At 48.6% G+C, this 25,593-nt stretch overlaps 1 protein-coding gene across 1 annotated transcript; it reads right to left on the reverse strand.

Moving 5' to 3' along the window:
- Positions 1 to 19,772: 19,772 nt before the first annotated feature.
- On the reverse strand, positions 19,773 to 20,705 carry LOC131096480 (olfactory receptor 14J1-like). The gene has a single exon (XM_058044819.1). The coding sequence runs from the start codon at positions 20,703 to 20,705 to the stop codon at positions 19,773 to 19,775; it is 933 nt and encodes a 310-aa protein (XP_057900802.1).
- Positions 20,706 to 25,593: the final 4,888 nt, after the last annotated feature.

Raw genomic sequence — 25,593 nt, forward strand, 5'->3', positions numbered from 1 at the left:
CATTGTGACACTGCAAACCCTCGGGGTCCTAAGGTCCATTGTGACATTGCAGGCCTCGTGGAACAGAGGAGTCACGTGACATTTTGGGGCCTGGGGAACCATGGAGACCATTGTGACACTGCAAGGCCTCATGGAATCAGTGCGACCACTGTGACACTGCAAGGCCTCATGGAATCAGTGGGACCATTGTGAGACGTCAGGGCCTTGTGGAGCTGAGGGGACATTGTGACACTGCTGGACCCCATGGAAACAAGACACCAATATGTCACTGACATTTTTTCATAAAAATCCTTTCTTTGGGATTTTTCCTCTTCTGGGAAGCTGAGGCTCCAAAAGAAGAATGTAAACAATTGTTATCTGCTGCTGTGGAATGTAGCAGGTGCACCTATGATTGGCCCATGTTCCATGTTTACAATTAAGGGCCAATCAGGACCAAGCTCTCTGGGACAGATTCACAGAGAGCCCTCTTGTTTATTGCTATTCCTATTCTTTTCTTAGCTTAGCAGCTTCTGAACTTTTCTCTCTATTCTTTTTAGTATAGTCATAATGTATTATATATCATGAATTAATAAATCCAGCCTTCTGATCATGAAGCCAAGATTCTCGTCTATCTCTTCACCCCTGAGGAACCCTTGCAAAGCCATGTAACACCATTGTGGCACTGTGAGGCCTCATGGATCCAAGGCACCATTGAGACACTATGGGGCCCCACAAAACCAAGGGAAGATGGAACAGGTCTTGCTGGTTTGGCCTCCCAGGGGCCGCCTGACTGGTTCAGCTGACCTTGGAACATTAAGACTCTCTTGTCATCTGCTTCTGAAACAATGGTACTCTGTGCTTTCCTTCCCAATGGAAAAGAACTGTTCTTTTCCGCCAGGCACCCATGGCCACAATTGGGATTTCACCTACAAATTTCCCTGTATCCAGAGATTGTTCCAGTAGGAATATTGCCAGGATAAGTCTAGCTGCCAGTGGTTTCATGAGGGTCACTTCCCATCTGTCCCCAAAATACTGGGGAAGGCTCCATGCTTTCCTTCCTGTGGAAAGAACTGTCCTGCTTCTCCAGGTGCCCATGGCCAAGACCGGCCTTCCACCTCCAAAATTCCTTCAATTCAAAGAGTGCTCCCAGACAAAATCTGCCCTTATTGACAAATCTGCTGGGCCTTGGCCTTGTGAGGCTCTCAGCTGCCTTCCAAACACTGGAGCCCTGTGTTTTCCTTCCTGTGGAATAGAACTGTCTGTCGGTGGAAGGGAACCAGGACATCAGTTTGATCATCACAGGCTCAATTTTATTGATCAGTACGGCAGGTTAAATACAGTTAATAATGAGCTTCATACATATTGCAAAAGTTGAGCTCAGGATTGGTCAGCTTACATATCAGCACCTACGCCTACTTCTACATTCCTATGGTTCTACTTTTGATACTTTCTATATATTCTTAGGATATATTCAGGACTAATCTCAACTCCCTATCCTCATGTTGCAGCAAGGTCACTGCTGACTCTTCCTTTCAGCCTGCTGACTGCTGACTTTTCTCCTTTAGCTTAACCAGTGGCATTAGGTCCGTGTGGCCTTTCTCAGCTAACTAATTATTAATAATACTCTCCACATTTCCCCCGTTTTCTTCTTGTGCAAGGAGATTAGTTTGCCATGTTTTTGCTATTGTACAGCTGACCATGTTTTGAATACAGTTAAAGATACAAGGCAAAATAAGCAAAAACAGTAAAATTACACCCAGCAGTGCTATAGCATAGATCACAAGGTTCCTCAGCCACGGTCCGAGTCCTAAACCTTTAAGCCATTCATCAATTCCTAAACCGTCTTCTTCCTTAAGTTTGTGAAGTCCCTGTTGTAATTCTTTTATCTTAGTGTGAATGGACACCGAATGATCAGACAGATTCATGCAACACATTCCCTCAAACTCTTCACATCCATGCCCTTGTGCTAAGAGCAAAAAATCTACAGCAGCTCTATTTTGCAAAACAGCATGGTTAACACTTTGCACATCTGCAGTTAACATGTCTAGAATTTGTGATGTCTTGTTCAGCTCATCCCTTGCCCAGCATCCTAATTGTTTTGCTAAATTCATGGCTTTATTGGCAGATCCTCCTGGTAAGATAGTTGAAACCACCACCTGTTTGAATGTGCCCCAAAACCGTGGATCTCCTATCTTGCTGCAGTCTAAGTCATGTATGCTACGTTTTCTCCTGTTTGAATTTTGACTCAGCTGCATTAGGAAAGACACATTAGGATGAAACAATGACAATTTTCCCAAAAAACAGGGTCCACCCTGTGGTTTAGCTGGTATACCATTCCATGCCCTGTCTCCACAAATCAAAAATATTCCTGTGGGTAATTTCATTGGTGCTGTGATATTTGTGCCATTACATTGACTGTAATGCTGTGTAGAGAATTCACTCACATTCAGGGATGAATCTAGGGTGGCCCATGTTTCTTTAGGTTGATTTAAATTCTGAGCACCCAAAAGTTTGAAGCTAAACCATCCACCAGCTGTAGTGTTAGATATGCTGGCATTTGTACTTCCAAAAAGATCCAATTCTTCAGGAGGAGAATGCAAAGAGGTGTTAAGTGATTGGATTAGTAAGCATTGACGATAGCCATCACTCTGACCTGCAGTATACCCTTGTTGTACTGGCAATGTGATGTTTGACATGTTAGACATACATAAGGTTCGATTGTTTATCAAACTACAAAATTCTCCAGGAGACCACACCGGAAGTCTCACCAGGCATGTTCGAAATGGGTTAGTGACTCCTCCAAGACTAAGACAAAGTGATGATTGGTTAGTTTGATTAGCAAGTGTTACCCATAAATTTTCCCTTGGTTGACTAAAGTGTGTTACTCCTACTGCTTCACTTGCTACAGCATTGAGCAGTATAACAAAAACAAACCTCATTTTTCTTTTTGCTTGCTTTGCTTCTCCTTTTCTTCCTTCTGCTTGCGCTGTTTTTCCTTTCTTCGCTGTCTTTTCCCTGGTTTGCTAGATTGTCTATTGTAAGGCTGAGTCAATTTTTTAATATACTGATCTAATTCTAAATCAGCATCCTTGCTCACAGGTATAGCATGAGGTAAGTTTGAAGGCAAATCAGCTTTACAGCGAGCTGCTATGATGCGTGAGGCTTTAGTAATTTCAAATATTCTAAGGTTTTCCTGTAACTTCCACCTAAGATATACTATAACCACTTGTTCTGCACTCTCAAAGAGCTGTAATCCTGTCCGTCCTGGCAGGCCAGTACTTTGTTCAAGAGCTCTAACCCAGATATGATTTCGAATCCACTTTCCAAAACAAGATGTACACCATAAATATCCCAATGACCTCTGTGAATACCAATAAACCTGATTACAATCTGCACAATGCAAAGCTACCCATGCATAGCATTTATCTTTATCCTTTTTGCAAACATAACAAGGAAGTGAATGTAAGTAAGGACCAGTATAAAATTCCGGTTCTTCAACCCAAAGCAACCAATTCAATGGTGGTGATCGCAAAGCCTCTTCAGTCTTTTTACTATATGAGGCTAACAGCTCAAGGTCTTTCTTTAACACAAGGTGTATCTTATTTTGTAATCGTAGTTCTTGTTCGTTATCCTCCTCAACAACTATATCTTCCTGAGGGTCCCACAACTGTAAAAGTGTTCTAATCATAGAAAATTAATTAGCAATCACTGATACCCCTATTCAAATGAGACCGTTCCCTTTTTGCCTTCTTTTTCTTATCTGTCTTCAATCTTGCTGCTCCTAATTTCACTGGTCCTGCCACTTTCAAACTTAATTTCTGCAACTTATCAATGTAGCAATCTAATGCTCTATCAGGATCCCCTTGGAAGGGTCCTACAAGTGAATGCTGTGTTAAAGGCACTAATTTCCTACACCTTATAGAAACTATACGTGATTTACTTTGAACCTTAATTCTATTCACAATACATTGTATTTCCCATCGATAATAAGCAAGAACCTTCTGTTCAGGAGACTCATAAAGATTTAAAGCTATATATGCGTTTTGCCCCTTTTGTCTCCTTAAATCATCTTGCCAGCTTTTTCCCCACGTATGCTCGTGTTCACAAGTGTGACACCACAAATCCTGTAATAATGATTGTTCTATCCAAAAAGTTCTTTTACAACCCCCACAACGTAGAGCTATCCAGGCAGCACAATGTGGATTGTGACAGTCAAGGCAATGTAGTTTCGCTGGATCTGTTAAGTGAAAAGTTGATAATGAGTCAATGAAACGAATCAACTCCTGGACCGTCCGGTAGTGACGTGTCAGTGCTCTATCCACCGCTTCCGAGTACCCCTTCAATTGAAACAGTAGTGGTTGTAGGACTAGAAGCAGTTTCTTCCCCAGTCGCTCCTTGTCCTCCTCCGTAAGGCGATCCACCAGAGGCTGCATCAAAAACAGGTTTAGTCCACTTAGCAGGCACCCACAAAGGTCCTGTAGGTGAGGAAACACAAAGATACCCCCAACCCCAATATAATACTTTTGCAGGTTTTTCCCATAATCCTGTACTCGGGTTCTTATACTTAACCCAGACCTCTGTTTCCTTACTATTTTCCTGACCTGACCTCGGATGATGTTGCATTGCAGGGGGGGTATCATCTTCCCCAAAAATGCATAAATGGTTAATCACATACAAAACCTTAGCCAAACATGCTTGTGGATCTGTTAAATCTTGATGTTTTTCAATATACTGCTTAAGGGTACCGTTTGCTCTTTCCACTATTGCCTGTCCAGTAGAAGAGTGTGGAATACCTGTCACGTGCTTAACAGACCACTGATTCAAAAATTTCCGGACCCTAGCACTTACATAAGCTCGACCATTATCCGTTTTGATACTCTTTGGAACTCCCATAACAGCGAAACAACTTAACAGATGTCTGATAACCTGTATAGCTTTCTGTCCTGCCTGAGCCGTAGCCCATATGGAATGACTATATGTATCTATGGTGACGTGCACATGCTTGACTTTACCGAATCTAGCTATGTGTGTAACATCCATTTGCCATACCTCATTTATTTTTAAACCTCGAGGATTAACCCCGATGCCTAGACCTATCCCACCATTATGATAACTACATGTTGGACATGCTCTGACAATGGCCTTGGCTTGTGACAAACTCAGCTCAAAGTGTTTTGCTAAACCTCTTGCATTTTGATGATATCTACTATGTGCTTCTCTGGCCAATGTGTGCTTGTCAATAGGACAAGAATTATCAATGGGTAGGGTAACCAATTTATCTGCACGTTCGTTCCCTTCTCCTAAACCTTCAGACCACTTATGGCTCCTAATATGAATCACAGAATATGCTGCCTTTCTTTCTCGTAAAGCCTTCCTTAACTGTATCAGTAACTCATACAATCGTTTATTATTCACTTCCTTAATTGCTGCTTCCTCTATTCGTTTGACTACTCCTGCAACATACATAGAGTCTGTGACCACATTTAAAGGCTCCTGTAAGTTGGACACCGCCCATACTACTGCTAACAATTCCAAAGTCTGTAAGCTATCTGCAGGGTCTGCTGTGAGGAGTTGATGCTTCCATTGTCCTTTTTCTTGCCAGGTAACAGCAGCACGCCTTGATTTCTTTCCTGCATCTGTAAAAACTGTAATAACTCCTTCTATGGGGTTTTCTTCTCTCAAAGGTCGAGTAATCCAGTTCTATTCTGTCATCCATTGCAAAACTCTAGGCACTAATTTACTAGTCTCTACTTTAGCAGGTGACATCAATAATGCTTCTTGTAAATTCTTTGAATTTATCAAGTACCAGTCCAAGGTTTCTTTTTCCATAGGCAATCTAATAGTAGCAGGTTCTCTACCATCCACTTCAAGAATTCTGAGACGCCCCTTTTTGATTAATGCAGCCAATTGTTCAATTTTTGAAGATATTGTTTTCTTGTGCTGTAGCGGTGGTGACAACCATTCCAACACCCGTATCTCCCCCATTTTCTTTTGCAACTGAGAGAGAGCACCAAGCAAGTGGCAAGGGCTATTCCAAATAGTAAGGTCAATGGGGTGGTCGAGTTGTCGACGAGACACATACCCTTGCTGTATACAGTTACTAATTTGCTGCAAGGCAAGACGATGCTCCTTTGTCAGGTGTACAGGAGTAGTAGGGTCCACACCTTTTAACAAAGGCCATAAGGCTTCTAATAAGTGATTTGGTATTCCCACAATAGGCTTCAGCCACTGTAAGTCTCCCAGCAACTTCTGTGCATCATGTAGAGTTTTAATGTCCAATTGTAATTCCAATTTTTGTGGTATTACTATTTGATCCATCAGAGTCCATCCCAAATATTTCCAGGGCTTTGTAGTCTGAATTTTCTCTGCAGCAATAACAAGTGAATATGCAGCAAGAGTATTTATAATGGTGTTAATCTGTAAAGAGAAGAATGGCTGTTGCTGCACAAACAAAATATCGTCCATGTAATGATATATTATAGTTGCTGGCCATTTACGACGTAGTGGCTGTAATGCAGCATCAACATAAAGCTGACATAAAGTGGGGGAGTTGCGCATGCCCTGCGGAAGAGATGTCCATTCAAATCTTTTATCCGGTTCCCCACGATTTATTGCTGGTAAAGTAAAAGCAAATCTCTTCATGTCATCAGGATGCAGGCCAATAGTGAAAAAACAATCCTATAGGTCAATAATTAAAAGTGGCCAGTGTTCTGGAATCATAGCTGGATTTGGAAGACCAGGCTGTAAGGCCCCCATTGGTTCCATTTGGTCATTTACAGCCCTCAAATCATGTATCAAACGATATTTCCCTGATTTCTTTTTGATTACAAAAATAGGTGTATTCCAAGGGCTTGTGGACAGTCTTAGGTGCCCTTTTGTATATTGTTCCTGTACCAATTCATGGGCATGCATAAGACTCTCCCCTTTTAATGGCCATTGCTTAACCATCACCGGTGTATCCGTTTTCCAGGTGAGTGGAATGGGGAAAGTCCAAGCAATGGCAATTACCCCAAAGGGTGCTGATTAGTTAACACCACTCCCAATTGTGTTAAAATGTCCCTTCCAATTAAGCAGGAAACTGTAGGAGACAGTTGAACAATTGAAAACACAGCAGATATTTGTTGATTCTCAATGCACACAGACAAAGACGGCGATCTGCTTGCCAATGTAAATCCTCCTACTCCTGTGAGCATGTTTGATGAAGGAAATAGAGGCCAATGTTGTGGCCATGCTTCTGGAGAAATGATGCTAGTATCTGCTCCTGTATCCAATAATCCATAAAGGGTTATGCTTTGATGCCCATAGGTAATTTCAACCTTTTGCTTTGGTCTATTTTGTAAATCCACAGTTAAAAGTGTAACACCAGTAGAGCCAAAACCTTTTTCATCCCGTGCTTGCCCAGTAAATGATTGTATTCCTGATGTCATTTGTGACAGTGGTACCAATTGTGCAATGTGTTGTCCTTTTGTAATTTTAATCGGAGGATAAAGGGTGTAAGCCATAATTTGTATTTCCCCTGTAAAGTCTGCATCGATAACACCAGGCAAAACAAATAATCCCAACATAGTTATATAGGAACGTCCCAGCAATAATGCTCCACATGCTTGTCCATTTAATATAAGAGGACCCTTTACTCCAGTGGGTATCCTCTCAGGCCGGTTCGTCATTAGTGTGATGTCTACTGCTGCTGATAAGTCCAAGCCGAGGCTCCCTGTTGTTGCGGGTTGCAGACAGGAGGTAGCAGCGATGTTATGGCAGCAGCTGGTGTCTCCGATGTCACGGCGGCAACTTGTGTGATGAATGGTCTCGAGCCTCCTTGCGTGAATGCCAGTGAGCCATTTCGGAGAGGAGAAAGAGCAGCTAACACCTGATTTTGAGTAGACTATGCTTTTGCAACCCTAATCCTAATTCCTTTAAGGCTTCTGCTATAAATGCCTGTGAAGCTATTGGCATTAATGCCATTCGCTCTAATGCCTCCTCAATAGTCCAATTTGCCCCTAAAGTAGCTAACACTCTTTGGGTTGCTGGATTGCTATTTTGCAAGGCACACCTGCTTCAATAGCGCCCTGCAACACCAGCCCGATCTATAGCAGTAGCTGTTCTATCTATAAAATTTCCAAATGATTCTTCCCTTCCTTGCTTAATACCCATATAAATCGGTAACCCTCCTGGCTCTTTAACCATGTCTATTGCAGCACGCACTAACCACATAGACTCTCTAAGTTTATCTTCTCCCGATATCATCTGTACCTCTGTACGTAAAAATGCCTCTAAGCCCATCAGCTCCTTTACTGTTACTCCATGTAATGGGTCATGTGCATTAAACAATAACTGCTGATGCTGAGTAAATATCAACCGAACTATTCCTCTTAAATCATTAGGACATAAAACCTGAGTATTAAAAAGATAATCTAACATTTGCTTAACAGGTTCACTTTTTACTCCAAACTGACTAACCGTAGAACGTAGCTGAGTTAACAGCTTCCAATCTAAGGGAGTATATTCTGCTATATTATGTGTAAGGTTCCCCTGTGCATCATATTGTGGTGTGTATGTAACTGGACATGCAAGACTAGAAGCTATTTCCACCGCCTCACCATCCCCCATTTGCATTACTTCTTTCGCCAAAGCAGCCCAAGCTTCCCTCCTCTGTTTAGCCATCTCCCCCCATGGATCACGGTGTGCCCCTGGGATGGGATCTGGCTCTTTAAGGGTGCTATGCTGCTGGCGCTTCGGTGCAGACACCGAGGTTTCGCGCGGGGGGGGCAGTGAGGCAGAGGCTGGCTCGTGCGGGGGAAGCGGGGGGCCCCCCCTCCCCCGCTGGAGCTGACAGTGAAACCGGAGCCGGCTCACGCGGAGCCAGCCTGCGGGGGATAATCCGCCCCCGCGCTGTAGCCGGCTCTGGCGGGGAAATGGACCCTTCCCCCACCGAAGCTGTAACCTGAGCCGGCTTGCTGAGGGTAAGTGGCGGAGGCAAGGCTGGCGGCGGAGGCGAAGCTGGCTTGCCCCTACTCCCACCATCCGACCCGCCTGAAGCTGGTGGCGGAGGCAAAGCTGGCTTGCTCTTACCCCCACCATCCGACTCGCCCTCCCCCTCTGACAGGAAAGGTGCAGACAGTTCCACTGCGCCTATAGAGAAATCCTCCACACCACTTTGCTGGGGACTCTTAGGCATAAGTACCTTAGTTACAGAAGGTGCCAGGGGATCATCTTCACGACCATACCCTATATTCCTCTTATGAGCTTCTGTCGCCCTTTCTGCTGCCTTTCTCTCAGAGACCTGCTGAAGTAACGTGTTATACACCACCCGCCATAACTTCCCGAATTTCTTTGCTGACTTATCATCATCTAGTACTGTATCCCACAATATTTCCCCAAACTTTCTCCACTCTGATAACTCATGAATTGTATGAGGATTAGAAAAGATACCCTTAGCATGGCCATAAGCTAATAACCCTGGTAACTCCTTTTTTAAATCTATCCCTTTTATCCCACGCCGCTCTAAATAGGCGGTAAATAAATCATATGCCGCTTGCCTATCCATACCTATTAATCAGCGCGCGCTGTTGCAGCTCTCCAGGCTCCGGCGGACACGTATTGGCTTAAGTCACAGTTCTGAACCTTAAGGGTGCTTCAAATTCCGGCATCGTCCCGGCTGCTGGGACCCAAACCCAACTTCCGGACCGTGGCGTAATCCCCTTTTTCTTTTAATCCGAGAAAAAGGACAGAGATTTGGTTATGCCCGCATTCTCCACCATTTGTCGACGGAAGGGAACCAGGACATCAGTTTGATCATCACAGGCTCAATTTTATTGATCAGTACGGCGGGTTAAATACAGTTAATAATGAGCTTCATACATATTGCAAAAGTTGAGCTCAGGATTGGTCAGCTTACATATCAGCACCTACGCCTACTTCTACATTCCTATGGTTCTACTTTTGATACTTTCTACATATTCTTAGGATGTATTCAGGACTAATCTCAACTCCCTATCCTCATGTTGCAGCAAGGTCACTGCTGACTCTTCCTTTCAGCTTGCTGACTGCTGACTTTTCTCCTTCACCTTAACCAGTGGCGTTATATCAGTGTGGCCTTTTTCAGCTAACCAATTATTAATAATGCTCTCCACAGTAGCACTTCATAGCCTTGTGGAGCCAAGGGGACCACAGTGACACTGTGGGGCTCAGTGAAACCAATGATCTGCTGTGACACTGCAAGGCCTTATGGAATCATGGAGACTATTGTGACACCAAAAGCCTCACTGAACCAAGGGGCCATAGTGACACTAGAAGGCCTCTTGGAAGCAAGGAATCATTGTGGCATCACAGAGCGATGGCAGGCCAAATGGCAGTTGTCACACTGTGTGGCACCAAGGAGTCCATTGTGATACTACAGGGCCCCATAGAAGAAAGGATTCATGGAACAGTGCTGGAACACATGGAACCAAATGTCCATTGTGACATTGCTGGGCCTCATGGAATCCTGGCAGCCATCATGACACTTTGAGACCTCGTTGAATCAAGGGGCTCTACAGGGCCTCATGGAACCAAGGAGACCCTTCTGACATTGTGAGTCCCCATGGAGCCAAGGGTCCAGAGTGACACCATCAAACCAAGGAGGCTGTTGTTGACTATTTTTGGCAGTAGAAAAGCTCATGGAACCAGAAGTCCATGGTGACATTGTGGGGCCTCATTGAACCATGGAGACGATTATGACACCTCAGGACCACAGGAACCAAGGGCCCACTGTTACACCACTAAGTCTTGTATAACCAAAGCAGCCACTGTGACACTGCAAGGTCTCCTGGAAGCAAGGGGCCACTGTGTCACTGTGGGTCCCCATGGAAGCAAGTGGCCAGTGTGACACATCCAGGCCTGGTGGAACCAAGGGGCCATTGTGGCATTGCACAGTCCCATGGAAACAAGGGAACCATTTTGACACTGCAAGGCCTCATGGAAGCAAGGGGCCATTGTGACACTGTGGAGCCAAGGAGACCATTGTTATATCACTGGGCCTCATGGAAACAAAGATGTGTTGTGATCCTACAGGGCCTCGTGGAACCAAGGGGGCATTGTGATGCTGCAGGGCCCCAAGGATCCAAGAACATGGAACAGGTCTGATTGTCTGGGCCTCCTGGGGGCTGCCTGACTGGTCCAGAAGACCTTGGCATATTGAGGGTTGCTTCTCATCAGCCCCTGAAACCCTGGAGTTCTGTGCTTTCCTTCCTGTGGGAAAGAACTGTCCTTCTCCAGGGGTTTATGGCCAAAATTGGGATTCCTCCTCCAAATTTGATTATAACCAAGGATTATTCCCATATGTCACCTGCCAGGAAAAACAGCCCTGGCTGGCCTTGGCCTTTTGGAGGCCACCTCTCATCTGCCTTCAAAACACTGGGGGCTGTGCTTTTTTCACCATAGAAAAAAAATCTCTCGAGTCCAGGTGTCCATGGCCAAAATTGGGAATATGCTTCCAAAATTCCTTATATCCAAGGATAGCTCCCAGACAAAAGCTGCCAGGGCTGTCCAGGTTCCATTGGCTTCCTGAGGCCCAGCTCTCACCTGCCTTTGAAACTCTGGGGCTCCATACTTTCCTTCCTATGGAAAGGAACTGTCCTTCTTGTCCAGATGCCCATAGACAAAAGTGGGGTTTGGCCTCCCAAATTCTGTCTGTTCAAGGATTCTCCCCTGACAACAGCTCTGGCTGGCCTTGACCTCCTTGGGGCCGCCTCTAATCAGCCTTTGAAACACTGGCGCTCTGCCCTTTCCTTCCTTTGGAGAACTGTCATTCCGGTCCAGGCACTCATGTCTGAAATGGAATTCCACCCCCAAAACTCCCCAAATATCCAAAGGCTGCTTTCAGACAAAAGCTGCAAGGACAGACAGGTCTGGCTGGCCTTGGCCTCTGGTGACTGCTTCTCATCTGCCCTGTCCTGGGGTTCTGTGGTTTCCTTCCTATAGAAAAGAACTGTCCCTCCTGTCCAGGTGCTCCTGGCCTCAAGCACTTGACCACTCAATAGCGACAAAGGAGCTCTGTGCTCAGTAGGGTGGAGATTGAGAACAGTGGAGGAGAGCCCTTTGAGGGACTGAAGGGTGGTTTCAGAGATGTGGATCCTTTGAACATGGTAGAGAACAGCCAGCGAAAGAAAGAATTAATGCCAAGGGCAGCTGAGGAGGCCCAGACTGGACACCAGGAGAAAGGAATTTCCCTGGTATGACATTGTGACATCACAGTCTTCTGTTATATCACAGCACTGCTGTATGACATTACAGGGTGACATAACAGAGTTAGCTCTGTGATATCACAGGATCTGTGTGACATCACAGGGGCAGTGTGACATCACAGGGGCTGTGTGACATCAAAGGGAATGTGTGAGGACACTGAGGAGGTCAATCCACCCCGGCCCCCTCACAGTTTACCCCAGAGAAGTCCAACACTGCTGGTGCACAGCAGGTCCCCTGTCTCCCCCATCCCCCCGCAAGTGTCTCAATGATCGTTATATTCCATGGAGCCATAAAGGTCCATGGAATCTAGGGATCATTGTGACACTGAGAGGCCCCATAAAACCAAGGCTCCAGTGTGACCCCGCAGGGCCTCATGGAACTGTGGAGACCATTGTGACACTTTGGAGTGTCATGGAACAAAGGGGCCATTGTGACACTGTGGGGCACCATGGAATCATGGAGGCCATTGTGACACTGGGGGGACTCATGGAATCATGGAGGCCATTGTGACACTCAGGGAATAAGCAAAGCATTGTGACACTGAGGCCTCATGGAACCAGTGGGTGTCCCTACAGAACCAAGAGGACCATGTGATACTGTGGGGCCTTGTGAAACCAAGAAGCCTTTGTGACACTGCAGGGCTGCATGAAACCAAAGGGGCAGGGTGACACAGGGGGGCCCCCTGTCATCAGTGGCCCATTGTGACACTGTGGAGCCAAGGAGACCATTGTGACACTGCAAACCCCCAGGGCCCAAAGGTCCATTGTGACATTGCATAGCTCATGGAACAGAGGAGTTACGTGACATTGTGGGGCCTGGAGAACCAGGGAGACCATTGTGACACTGCAAAGCCTCATGGAATGATTGGGACCACTGTGATACTGTGGGGCATTATGAAACCTAGGGGCCACTGTGACAATTGCTGAAACTCATTGAACCAAGGGTCCATTGTGACGCTGCAAGTCTTGTAATCAACAGGCCATTGTGACACTGTGGAGCCCCATAAAACCAAGAGAACACAGAACAGGTCTGGCTTCACCACCCGTGGACTGCCTGACTGGCCCAGCTGACCTTGGCACATTGAGAGTCTCCTCATCTGCTATTGAAACACTGGGGCTCTGTGCTTTCCTTGCCATGGAAAAGAACTGGCCTTCTCATCCAGGCAGCCAGGGCAAGAATTGGGATTTCACCTCCAAAATTCCATATATCCAGGGATTGTTCCAATAGGAAGATTGCCAGGACAAGTCTGGCTGGTAATAGTTTCACAAGAGTCACCTTTCATCTGTCCCCACAACACTGGGGAAAGCTCTGTGCTTTCTTTCCTATGGAAAAGAGCTGTCCTTTTGGTCCAGGTGCCCATGGCAAAGACTGGGATTTCACCTCCCACATTCCCTGTTGTGACAGACTGGAGGAGATTTTTGGCTCAAAACATTTTGTCGGGGGAGTGGGAAGGAAGGAGCAGGTCCAGCTTTGCCCTGTCCTGGAACCAAAGCCCTGCCCTGCCCTGGAACCCCAATCCCCCCTGAGCCTCTATCCCAGCCCAGCAGTGGCTGCCAGTCCCTGGCACAGCACAGGCAATGCTCCACAGCCACCTCTGCAGCCCCAGCCCAGCTCTTGAGGGACTAAATGAGCCCAAGTTCCACCTGGGGGAAGGGCCCAGGAAGACCAAGGGGTATTGAAGACTGACCATAAGGCAAGCACATATCTTAACCCTCCCTCCTCTTGAAAATTTTATTTTTTTGAACACTGCTGAAATCCAGGAGTTGGTAGCTGTATGTATGGTTCTCTGTATCTTTTTTGTCTTTCTCTCTTTCTGTGTCTACTTCTAATTTCCTTCTCTTGCATATTTTGACTAACTTAAAATAGAGCAGGCTTACAAAATGTGAAATTGAAAGGGCCAAGGTAATGCTTTGAAAAGTGTTTTCTGTTGATTGTATGTCATAATAAAACTTTTGCAAAAATTTCTTTGATTTTCCAAAGTTGTCAGTAAAGACTGTTTTGCTCTTTTGAGCTCCTGAGAATCTCTTGTTGGTATTTCCCCAGGGAGTCCAACTCAGAGGACACAAACAATTGTAATTCCTTTTAAATGTTTCCTTGAGAGAGTTGTTTGGGGGATGGGAGTCAGGGCTTGTGTGTCCTGCTTGGCACAGTCCAGGCAGGGCTTTCCCAGCCACATTCCACACTCCATTTCCCAGCTGGAGCCGCTGCTGCCTCTGAGTTGTGCTGCCCCAGCCACAGGGACGCTCTCCTTGTCTGCCCATTCCCCCACGGTCTCTGGGCAGGGATGGCCTCAGTGGGGGCTGCTGACATCCTCAGCACCTTGGAGGCTGCTGCTGAATTTTACTGCTCCAGAGGCCTCAAGCACATTTAAACTGAATAGATCATATTTAGAATGACTGTGAGGAAACATTTTTTAGCCCCTGCTTATGTTTTTCTTCCTGTTAATATGTGCAGTCCCCAATTGACATTGAATCCAAGTACCTCCACATGCAGTTTGAATGGATATTAAAATCAAGACCCTTCATGGCTGACAATCATTCAGACTCTGTCCCTACCCCCACCCCACCATTTCCCCCATCCAAGCCCTGGCTCTCAAAGCAGCCTTGTGGAAATCTGAGCTCACTCCAACCTAGGCTGCACCTGCAGCTTTCAGCTCCTTGGCTCCAACTCCCACCTGCTTTCCTTGGAGAAGAAGCTGCCTGAGGGACAGAGGGATGTTCATTTCTTGTCAGCCAAAAAAGCCAAGGGAAGGCACAGCTCCATCAAATTCAAAAGTCATTCTGCTTCCTGGCTCTGCCCTGTCCCTGATACCCACAGCCTGTCCTGTCTTCTTCATCCCGGCGTTGCCAGGGACTCTCTGGGACAAGGGAGCTCTGCTCTGGGGATGGAGGGAGGTGCAAGTGCCACCACTGGAGTGGGAACCACAACTCATCAGGTTTGTGTCCTTTGGGAGTCAGGAACTGGTGGGACTCAGAGGCACAGGAAGATTCTCTTCATGGCAAACAGACTATAGTTTAACAGGACACAATTTAATTGCAATCTCACTCTTCCCTGAGCAATGTGCAACATCCCAGCAGTGTCTGATGAGTCCACCATTAACAAGTTATTTCCATATTAGAATTAATTATAGACAAATGTGGTTCTGCGATAGATATAAACACAATTAAGTTCTTGTATCATGATGCTCATCCTGGAGTGGAGGCAAACAGCTCCAACAATTTCTGATTTGCAAATCTGTCTGTGGTGGATGGAGAAGGGAGGTCAGGCTGCTCTTGGTGATGAGGAAATGCTGAAACCAGCCTGACTCATTTCATCTCCTCCTGTCCTGGCTGATCTCCCCTCTTTCCCCTTCCACCCATTGGCTTTAGTCTCTCACCAGGCCCCCTGGTGAAGAGCCTGGCTCTGTGTTCTCCATCCCCTCCTGGCTGGCACTGCCAGGCTGGGATGAGGAGCCCCTCAGCCTTCCCTGCTCTGGGCTGGAAAAACCCAGCTCCCTCAGCCTCTGCTCACAGCCCAAGGGCTCCAGCCCCACTTTGGAGGCTCTTCCCAGGCCCTGCTCCAGCTGCCAGACATCCTTCCTGCCCTGGGCAACCCAACCCAGGCCACAGTGACCTGGATAATCCCTGTCCTTAAAGCCACACAGCCCTGGCCCCTTGTCCCCTGTCAGGCTCTGGGGTGGATCCTGTGGAACATCCTTTGGTGGAGGCTGTGGCTCCAGGTGGGCCGGGGGGATCCTGGGGGACAGGGACCCTGCTGGTCATGGACAGCATTGGACTTGTTGGGAGAAACTGTGAGGGGGAGCTGGGGCGGAGTGACCATCCCAGTGACCTGACACAGCCCTGCTGGGATGTCACACAGCCCCTCTGGGATGTCACAGCCTGCTCTGTGATGTCAGACCTCTGCCCTGTGATGTCACAGCTAGCTCTCTGATGTCACAGAGGCAGTCTATGATGCTGTAGCTGCTCAATGACCTCACATGACCCCCTCTGTGATATCACAGACAACTCTGTGACCTCATGTTACCAGATGAGAAATTGTCTCCACCAGGTGACCTGACACCTGGAGCTTGTTCTCCACAACCCCAGGCCCGTGGAAACCACACAGTGCCCATTGTGTGAGAAAGGAACTGGAAGTTCAGCAGCCTCAGTGTCCTGCCAGCTCAGCCAGGCCCACTGGAACATTGGGGTCCACGACCACCAGGGACCACCAGAGAGAGCCCCAGGACAGAACAACGCATGGGTAATGGGGAGAGGAAATGTGGTAATGATTTTGGGGAAATGATTATCATATGTGTGTTTAGTCCAGGGCAATCAATGAATGTGTGTGCAAAATACAGAATATAAACAGAAACTTTCCTGTACTCAGCATGCACGGCTTTGAGAGGAGCTATTCCCTGTGCATCCCACTGAATAAAGAATGGTGTTTCTAAATGCTACACTAGGGTTAAGGACTTTTCTGTTTTACAGAATTTTTAGTAAGATTCTCACTGCCAAGGAAAGCTTTGTCTCCTGCTGTTCACATACAGAGAACGGCTGGTGGCAGATGTGGGGCTTGGAGGCTGCCTGGGGCACAGTGACCATGAAATAATCAAGTGTTCAATGTTCTGTGAAAGAAGGAGGGGCAGCAACAAAATTCTATACTGGAATTAGGAAGGGCAGACTTTGGCTTATTTAGAATGCTGATTTGGGGAGTACCAAATCAGGTACTGATTCTTTAAAGGGAAACAACCCTTAAAAACAAAGGACTCCAGGGAGGATGGACACACTTCCAGAAAGTAATCTTAAGGAGATGGAGCATCCTCTGCCAGTGTGGCAAAATATGAGCTAGTTAGGAAAATTACTGTCCTGGCTGCCCATGGAGCATTTGTGGGAACTCAGGGGTAAAAAGAGGGTGCATCACTTTTGAAAAGTGGAACAGGAAACTCAGAAAGTGTTTAAGAATGTTGTTAAGTTATGCAAAAAGAAAAGCAAAGAGGTGAAAGCTCAACTAGAGCTTAACCTGGCCACTTCTGTGAAAAACAATAGGAAATGTTTCTATAAATAAAATTATAGCAAAACACCAGACAAACAGAACCTTTACTATTTATTGGATGCAGTAGGAAATACAGTAACTAGAGATAAAGACAAGGCTGAGCTACTTAACACCTTGTTTGTCTCAATTTTCAATATTAGGAAAGGCTGTCCTCAGGACAATTGTTCTCCTTAGCTGGTAGATGGGCACAGGGACCAGAACAGCCCCCCTGGAATCCAGGAGGAAGCAGCTGGGGACCTGCTGAGCCACTCAGATGCTCACAGGTATATGGGATCAGATGGGATCCATGCTAGGGGGATGAGGGAGCTGGTGGATGAGCTCCCCAAGCTGCTCTCCATCATTTACCATCAGTGCTGGCTCAGCAGGGAGCTCCCAGAGGACTGGATGTGCCAGTGTGAGCCCTTCCCCAAGAAGGGCTGGAAGGAGGAGCTGGGGAACTCCAGGCCTGTCAGCCTGACCTGGGTGCCTGGCAAGGTTATGGAACAGATCACCTTGAGTGCCATCCCAGGGCACCCACAGGATGGCTGAGGGATCAGAGCCAGCCAGCGTGGATTTAGGGGTGGCAGGTCCTGCCTGACCAACCTGGTCTCCTTTTATGACCAGGTGACCCACCCGTGGATGCAGGAAAGGCTGTGGATGTTGTGTGCCTGGATTTCAGCAAAGCCTTTGACACTGTCTCTGGCAGCATTCCCTGGAGAAACTGCAGCCCATGGCTTGGGCAGGTTCCCTCCTCGCTGGGAGATTTAGGAGCTGGCTGGAGGCTGGGCCCAGAGAGTGGTGGGGATGGTGCTGCACCCGGCTGGTGTCCAGGCACTGGTGGTGTCCCCCAGGGGTCTGTGCTGGGCCCAGTCCTGTTTAATATCTTCACTGATGATCTGGCTGAGGGGATCGAGTCCAGCATTCACAACTTGCAGATGGCACCAAGCTGGGTGTGAGTGTGGATCTACTGGAGGGCAGGACAAGAAGACACAGCCTTAAGCTGCACCAGGGAGGTTCAGGCTGGACAATAGGAAGAAGTTCTTCACAGAAAGGATGAGTGGGCATTGGAATGGGCTGGACAGGGGGGAGGTGGCAGAGTCACTGTCCCTCTCCAGTGGCACTTAGTGGCATGGTCCGGGTGACAAGGCAGTATGAGGGCATTGGTTGGGCTTGATGATCCCAAAGGTCTTTTCCAGCCCATTTGATTCTGTCATTCTGTGATGATTGGGACACTCTGGGGCCATTGTGAAACTGCAGGGCCTCATGGAACTAAGAGGACCATGGTGACACCGTGCAGCCCCACAGAACCAAGAGTCCATTGTTGTGCTCTGGGGCCAAATGGAACCAGGCAGTGCACCGTGACACTCTGGGTCCTCGTGGAACCACAGAGGCCATTGTGACACTGCAGGGCCTTGTGTAACCAAGGGGTTTCACCATTTTGACACTGCAAAACCAAAGAGATGATTGGGAGACTCCAGGGTGCAGTGGAACCAAGGGGCCATTCTGACACTGCGGGGCCTCATGGAACCAAGGGGACATTGTGACACTGCAGGATCCTGTGTAACCAAGGGGCCACTGTGACAGGTGGGGCCTTGAGGAATCTGGAAGAACGCTGTGACACTGTATGGCCTTGTGGAAACAAGGAGTCCATTGTGACACTGAGGAGACTTGTGGAATCACAGAGACCTTGGTGACATTGTGGGACCTCATGTAACCATGGGACCATTGTGACACTCTGGGGCCAAGTGGAACCAAGGAGACCATTGTCATATTTTGGGGCCCCATGGAACCAAGGAGACCATTGTTGCTCGGCATGGTCTACTGGAACCAAAGAGATCAGTGTGACAGGGCCTGGTGTAGCCAAGAGGCCATTGTGACACTGAGGGGTGCCATGGAACCAAGGACATCTTTGCAGATGATACCAAGCTGGATGTGAGTGTTGATCTGTGGGAGCATAGGAGGGCTCTGCACACGGACCTGGACAGGCTGGATCCAGGGGAAAGAATCCAACAAGCTGCAGCTTAAGAAGACCAAGTGCCAGGCCCTGATATTTGGCCCTGGTGCTACAGGCTTGGGACAGAGTGGTTGGACAGCAGCCAGGCAGAAAGGGACCTGCCGGGAGTGATGGACAGCAGGCTGGGCATGAGGCAGCAGTCTGCCCAGGTGGGCAAGAAGGCCAATGGCTCCTGGCCTGGATCAGGAATGGTGTGGCCAGCAGGACCAGAGCTGCTGTGCCAGCACAGATATGCCCCCAGCTATGCACGCAGACATTGCTGCTGCAGCTCCAGAGAAGGGAACACAAGGGCATATCTGGAAAAAAACTTTGCTGCGAGATCCTTTAGTTCCATTAAAGCCACCAAGAGTGCAGTCCCTCATTGACACAATCTCTGGCCACAGGGAAGATGGAGAGAAACAAAATGAGAAAAACCACAAACCATGACATTTCTTTGTGGAAAAGATTAGTAAGGTAAAACAAAGAAAAAGAACCTCCAAAATGAAGCCAACAAGAAGTATCAAAGATGACTTTGATTACAAGATATTTGCGGAAATTGGCCAGCAGTTTAATGTCCCTGAAACCATCCAGTCATCAGTTTCCACACTGCAGCCTTGAGCTCCTGGTTCCTCAGGCTGTAGATGAGGGGGTTCAGGGTTGGAGGCACCACTGAGTACAGAAGTGACACTGATAGATCCAAGGATGGGGAGGACATGGAGCGGGGCTTCAGGTAAGAAAATGTGGCAGTGCTAAGGAACAGAGAGAGCACGCCCAGGTGAGGGAGGCAGGTGGAAAAGGCTTTGTGCCGTCCCTGTACAGAGGGGATCCTCAGCACGACCCTGAAGATCTGCACATAGGAGAAAACAATGAACACAAAACAACCAAAGCCCAAACAGAAGGAAAATGCAAGAAGCTCAAGTTCCCTGAGGTACAAATTTGAGCAGGATAGCTTGAGGATCTGTGGAATTTCACAGAAGAACTGGCCCAGGACATGGCCATGGCACAGGGGCAGGCAAAATGTATTAGCTGTGTGGATGAGAGCATTAAGAAAAGCACTGGCCCAGGCAGCTGCTGCCATGTGGGCACAAGCTCTGCTGCCCAGGAGGGTCCCGTAGTGCAGGGGTTTGCAGATGGACACGTAGCGGTCATAGCACATGATGGTCAGGAGGAAAAACTCTGCTGAAATGAAGAAGAGAAAGAAAAAGAGCTGAGCAGCACATCCTGTGTAGGAGATGTTCCTGGTGTCCCAGAGGGAATTGTGCATGGCTTTGGGGACAGTGGTGCAGATGGAGCCCAGGTCAGTGAGGGCCAGGTTGAGCAGGAAGAAGAACATGGGCGTGTGCAGGTGGTGGCCGCAGGCTACAGCGCTGATGATGAGGCCGTTGCCCAGGAGGGCAGCCAGGGAGATGCCCAGCAAGAGGCAGAAGTGCAGGAGCTGCAGCTGCCGCGTGTTTGCCAGTGCCAGCAGGAGGAAGTGCCTGATGGAGCTGCTGTTGGACATTTGCTGGGGCTGGGCATGGGGACCTGTTGATGGAGAAAGGACAGTGACAACTCACGAGAGGCTGCTTGGAGCCAAACCTGGGCCATTCCCTGCAGACTGTTGCACTGGGACTCACCCAGCCTTGTTCTTGCTCTGGGAAAACCTTCACCCAGGTCCCTGCCTGAGCTCCAGTTGTGCTGGCTGAGTGTGCCAGGAGCAGCCAGGCCTGTGCATGGGGGCTCTCAAGGAACCATCCCTGCCCCACTGCCCTGGGTTTGTGGCCATGGGGCAGAGGGACAAGGCTGGATATTCAGGATTTGTCAGGGGAATCACTCAGAATTAAGACAGGCTTGGTAGCATCTGCACTCCCATTTCTATAAGACATGGATGGCAGGAGTTGGTTTTAGGAATTGTTTTCCTACCCACACATTGTTCCTGCCTCTCTGAGGTCAGAAATCCCCAGCATTCCTGCTGCACTCAGAGTTTGCCACTGAGAGATGGGAGAGGCAAAGGATTCCCTGTGGCTGAGGGAAGGTGAGGGGCTGGATGGGCTTGTTCCCAACTGCCCTGGCTTTGCACCTTTGGCTGCAATCAGAGCACAATCACACTCCTGGGTCACCCTGGGATAAACCAGACCCTGCCAAGAGCAGAGGGATCCCTGAATGTCTCACCCTCTCTCAAGGTCTCTGGGCAAGGTCTCAGCACCCCCTTGTGCCAAGGACACTCACGGCTCCCTTGGCAAACCCAACAGCATTTCCTCAGCTGTGGCAGCTCTGCCCTTCCCCGTGGGACATTCAGGGAACTCCCAGAGGCTCTGGCACAGATTTGCACCCCGGAGGGCAGCTCAGAGCTTGGAAGGGCACAGCAAGGAGATCCCTGGCTCTGCCCATGATGGGATCTCAGGGAGGGGGCTCAGCTCATTCCCCTTTCCCATGGACTGCTTTGCCCACAGCCCCACAGGTGCCAGGGAAGCTCAGACACCCCATTCCCATGGACAGCCCTGCCTAGCAGGAATGCCGAGGGCAGTGCCTGACTCAGCTGCTGCAAATGCCAGAACCTCCCTGAGAGCAGCAGATAACAGTGACAATATCAGGGCAGGACAGAACCAAGAGAAGATGTTGTGGTGCTGTGCCTGAGAGGGCAGGGCAGAGACAGCCAGGCACTCAGGACAGTGTTCCCGTGACCAGCTGTGCCCGGCACCTCCCACACACCAACAGTGCCCTCATCCTGCCCCCAGCTCTGCTCTCTTCAGCCCCCTCTCCTTCCCTGAGCATCTCCCTGGGCCTGCACATTCCCTCCTGAGAGGAGCCTTGTCCCTGCCAGCGCTCACAGAGCCCATCCCAGCCCGTGTGCCCTGGCCAGGGCCCTACAGAAACCTGCCTGTGTGCAGGGCCCTGGCTGGGGCAGGCTCTGTGTGCAGCTGGGCAAGGGCAGCTCAGGAGAGCCCTGCTGGGCCCTGCAGGGGTGATGCTGCTGCTGTCCAGGGCTGAGGAGTGGCTGAGGGACCTTTGGGAGGCTCCCAGCAGAGAGACTGGCCAACTTAATATACAGTTCTGCAGTCCCTGTAAATGTTCATACATTAGTTGTATGATCCAGTGTGTCGCTTTCAACTCAAAATGTTCTGTGATTCTGGGATTACAATTCCTGTTCTGCTTCTCTCATTCCCCTGTTGTCTATAATCCAAAGAGAAAAAAACTCCTTTGCAACAGTTTTTGAACAGTAAAGTAAAACCCAGACATTTATTGGAAGATTCCAGGCGTCCCAGTGGGAAAGGGCACACCCACCTCCTGATTTCAACAATTTATTAAGGTTGATCATTAGGATATTTAACAGGAACATCCAAAAGGAGATTCAGTTTCCCTAGTTACACGTCCCTGGGTCAACCCATTGGAGTAGGTCCAAAGGCTTCTTTGCCTTCACTTTTTATAATGACTGCTCATATTCTGCTCATTCTCAAAACCCAAAATGTTGCTATAGGTCCACTTCCTATAAGACTATATAGTATTTCAGGACTATATAAAAGAATAGGACTATACAGCATTTTAGGAATATATTTAGACAGTCAGGGTTTTAAGAGAAAAGTAAGGAAACATACTAGAGTTAATTAAGGATTAAAGCTATATAAGAATATAATAGTGGTTTAATGGAATTAGGAGTTTAATAGAGTTAAGTAAGGATTAGAATATTATAACTATATAATAGTAACTTCAAGAACTATGAATATATAAAAATGTATAAAATACAAAAATCTGTTTGTCACCACCCCAACTTTCCCATCTTTCTCCAAGTAGGAAATTGAAAACACTCTCAGGAAAGCTCCTGATCTTTATAGCAATCCCAGGCTTACCTTCTTTGGGAAGTGTCCTCTGGAGCTGTGCCCAGGCAGGTCTGGAGCTGGGAGCAGCCCTGCCCCACCCAGCCCCTCTCAGAAGTAGCCCCTGCCCTGCTCAGGCTGGCTCCTTCCCCCCACAGCTTCTCTCCAGCGCTGGGAGCAGCTGCCAGGGCTGGCTGAGAGCTGTCCCTGGCAGGCAGCAGAGTCCCTGCCCCAGCACAGCGCCCTGGGCTGCAGGACCCTGCTCTGCACGACAGCCCTGGGCACCCCTGGCTGCAGCCCCGGCTGCTCAGCCCTGCAGCAGAGCCTGGCAACAGGAGCTGCCTTGGGCTGTGCCTGGGCTGGGGCAGCAGGGAAAGCCAGCCCTGCCCTGGGGCCACAGCCCTGCCTTGGAGCAGCCCTGAGAGTCCTCCTGAAAGGTCCTCAAAGCTGTGGGATGTGCCAGCTCCAGGAGATCCCTGCAGGAACGGCAGCTTCTCTTCTTACAGCCAGGGAATGGCTGTTTCAAACGTGGGCTGATTTCTGCTCTGGTGAGCCCTGAGTGAGCTCTGCTCTGTGCTCCCAGCCCAGGCTGAGTTTAACCCCTCTGTGCCTCTGTGCTGTGCCCGGGGGGGGCTGCAGGCAGTGCCCCAGCCCTGCTGGGCTGTGCACGGGAGCTGCTCCTGGCCAGAGCTGTCTCTCTGCAGCGCTGCCCTTGCCAGGAGCTGCCTCTGTGCCGGGAGCCTCTCTGCAGGTTTTTCAAAGGACTTTGGGTTTGGCTTTTGTCTTGCAGTCTCTCAGAGTTTTCTGCAATCATGGCCTCCAATTATCTGCTGTAATTAGTCCCTGGAGAGGCTTTGTCAGTAACAACACTCAGTGGGGCTCATTAATGCTTCAGGGTACTTCAGATTTTTTAAGGTATTTGGTGTTTCCCTTTTGATACAGACTCTGTGAGAGCTTTGTGCAATCATGGCCCCAATTTTCTGCTTTAACGAGTCCCTTGAGAGCTTTGTACTGACACTCAGTGGGGCTCATTAATATTTTGAGATACTCAAGGTATCTTTTAAGGTACTTTGGATTTTCCTTTCTACACTGAGTCTCTGAGAGGATTTCATGCCATCCTGGCCTCCAATTCTCTCCTCCAAGGAGTCCATGAGGAGCCTGTGTTTGGGATGGACCTCAGAGAGACCCATTCATGCCTGAAGACACTTTGGGGTTTTCTTGTGACTTTGACTCCTGGCAAGGCTCCTTCTGGGGGACATGCTGCACCACAGCCCTGCCCTGGCAGGGAAATTCCTTTCTGTTTGGGTCCTGTCTGGCTCTCCCTATCTGCCCTTTGCATTAATTCTTTCTTTCTCTGGCTGTTCTCTATTATGCCAAAAGCATCCTTAATGTTATGAACAAAAATTCGGTTAATATTTTTTTTGTGAGAAAATGTTATAAAAAAGGCAGCCATATCACTGGCCCTGCCCAAGTTCTGTGTGTTATGTTATTGTAATCACGGGTCGTTGTCGTTAATGGGTGTTTTTGTATTAGTAAAAGCCCTTGCTGGGGCGAGTTAATAGCCCTTCTCCTGAGACTGTAACGGGTGGGGACCTTCCCGAGGCTAAGTTGTACCTTTCCCAGAACAGTGAAGACACCTGAGAGGGTGGGGGGGGTGACTCCAAGACCACAATGCAGCATGGGTCCCCCACTGTACTGAGAAGACCCCAAAAGCAACGAGCCAAATAAGAGTTGAGAGACTGGAGTGATGGCTGGACGTGAGGAGCCGAGTGCTGAGCCTGCAGAGAGGCGGAACACCTTCGGAGCCTCTCGCCCTGACCATGAGAGTTGACCCCGGCGGTGAGACCAAGCTGACTGAGTGGGAGGGGCACCATCTGACAGGGATCAGCAGGGCCTAAAGTCTCCCAAGAGGATCTGATCCCCAGTTCTGCTCCTTGCAGACAAAGCTGTGCATATCCTCCTCCTCTGAGTTGCCTTGGGAGAGACGATGGGACACTGCAGACCTGCTGAGCTACCCAATCCTGAGCTGATCACTTTTAATAAAGGCATTAAAAAGGAGAAGAAGTCTCCTGGCCTTGTTTATTTCAGCTGGGGGCTCTCGTCTGGAATAGCCACGCCGCAAGAGGACTCAGGACTGGCCATCTTGGATCTTCAGAGGACAGCTGGCTACCAGGACCAGAGGGATCGGCTCAGGACAGCGATGCAGAGGAGCACCGGAGCACTGGACTGGTGAGAAATCCGGTGGCGGGAGTGGGAGACGTGCGCATGTGTGTGTGAGTGAGACAAGGCCCGGCAGCCGGACCTTCGAAGTTAGAGGGACCCCTCAGTACCGCGTTTCCTGACTCCTGCGAAGGGGCAGGCCGGAAACAGGGGAAAGCGAGTGGAATTAGCGTGAGTGAAGTCGTCTTCCAAGGGGGAATAAAGGGCCCCTCCACTCCGGGCGTGCGGAGTGAATTACTGTGTATGAGTGGCACGCACCCCAAAGTCCTGACAAAGGGAGGTCAGGCACTTTTGTAAGTCTCGAGAAGGATTCAAGTAAGATTTGTCAGTCCCGAGAAGGATTTGGGTGTTTCACAAGCCCTGCAGGCAAAGTAA

The sequence above is a fragment of the Melospiza georgiana genome, unplaced genomic scaffold (genome assembly GCF_028018845.1).
Source record: "Melospiza georgiana isolate bMelGeo1 unplaced genomic scaffold, bMelGeo1.pri scaffold_29, whole genome shotgun sequence".
Lineage (NCBI taxonomy): Eukaryota > Metazoa > Chordata > Aves > Passeriformes > Passerellidae > Melospiza > Melospiza georgiana.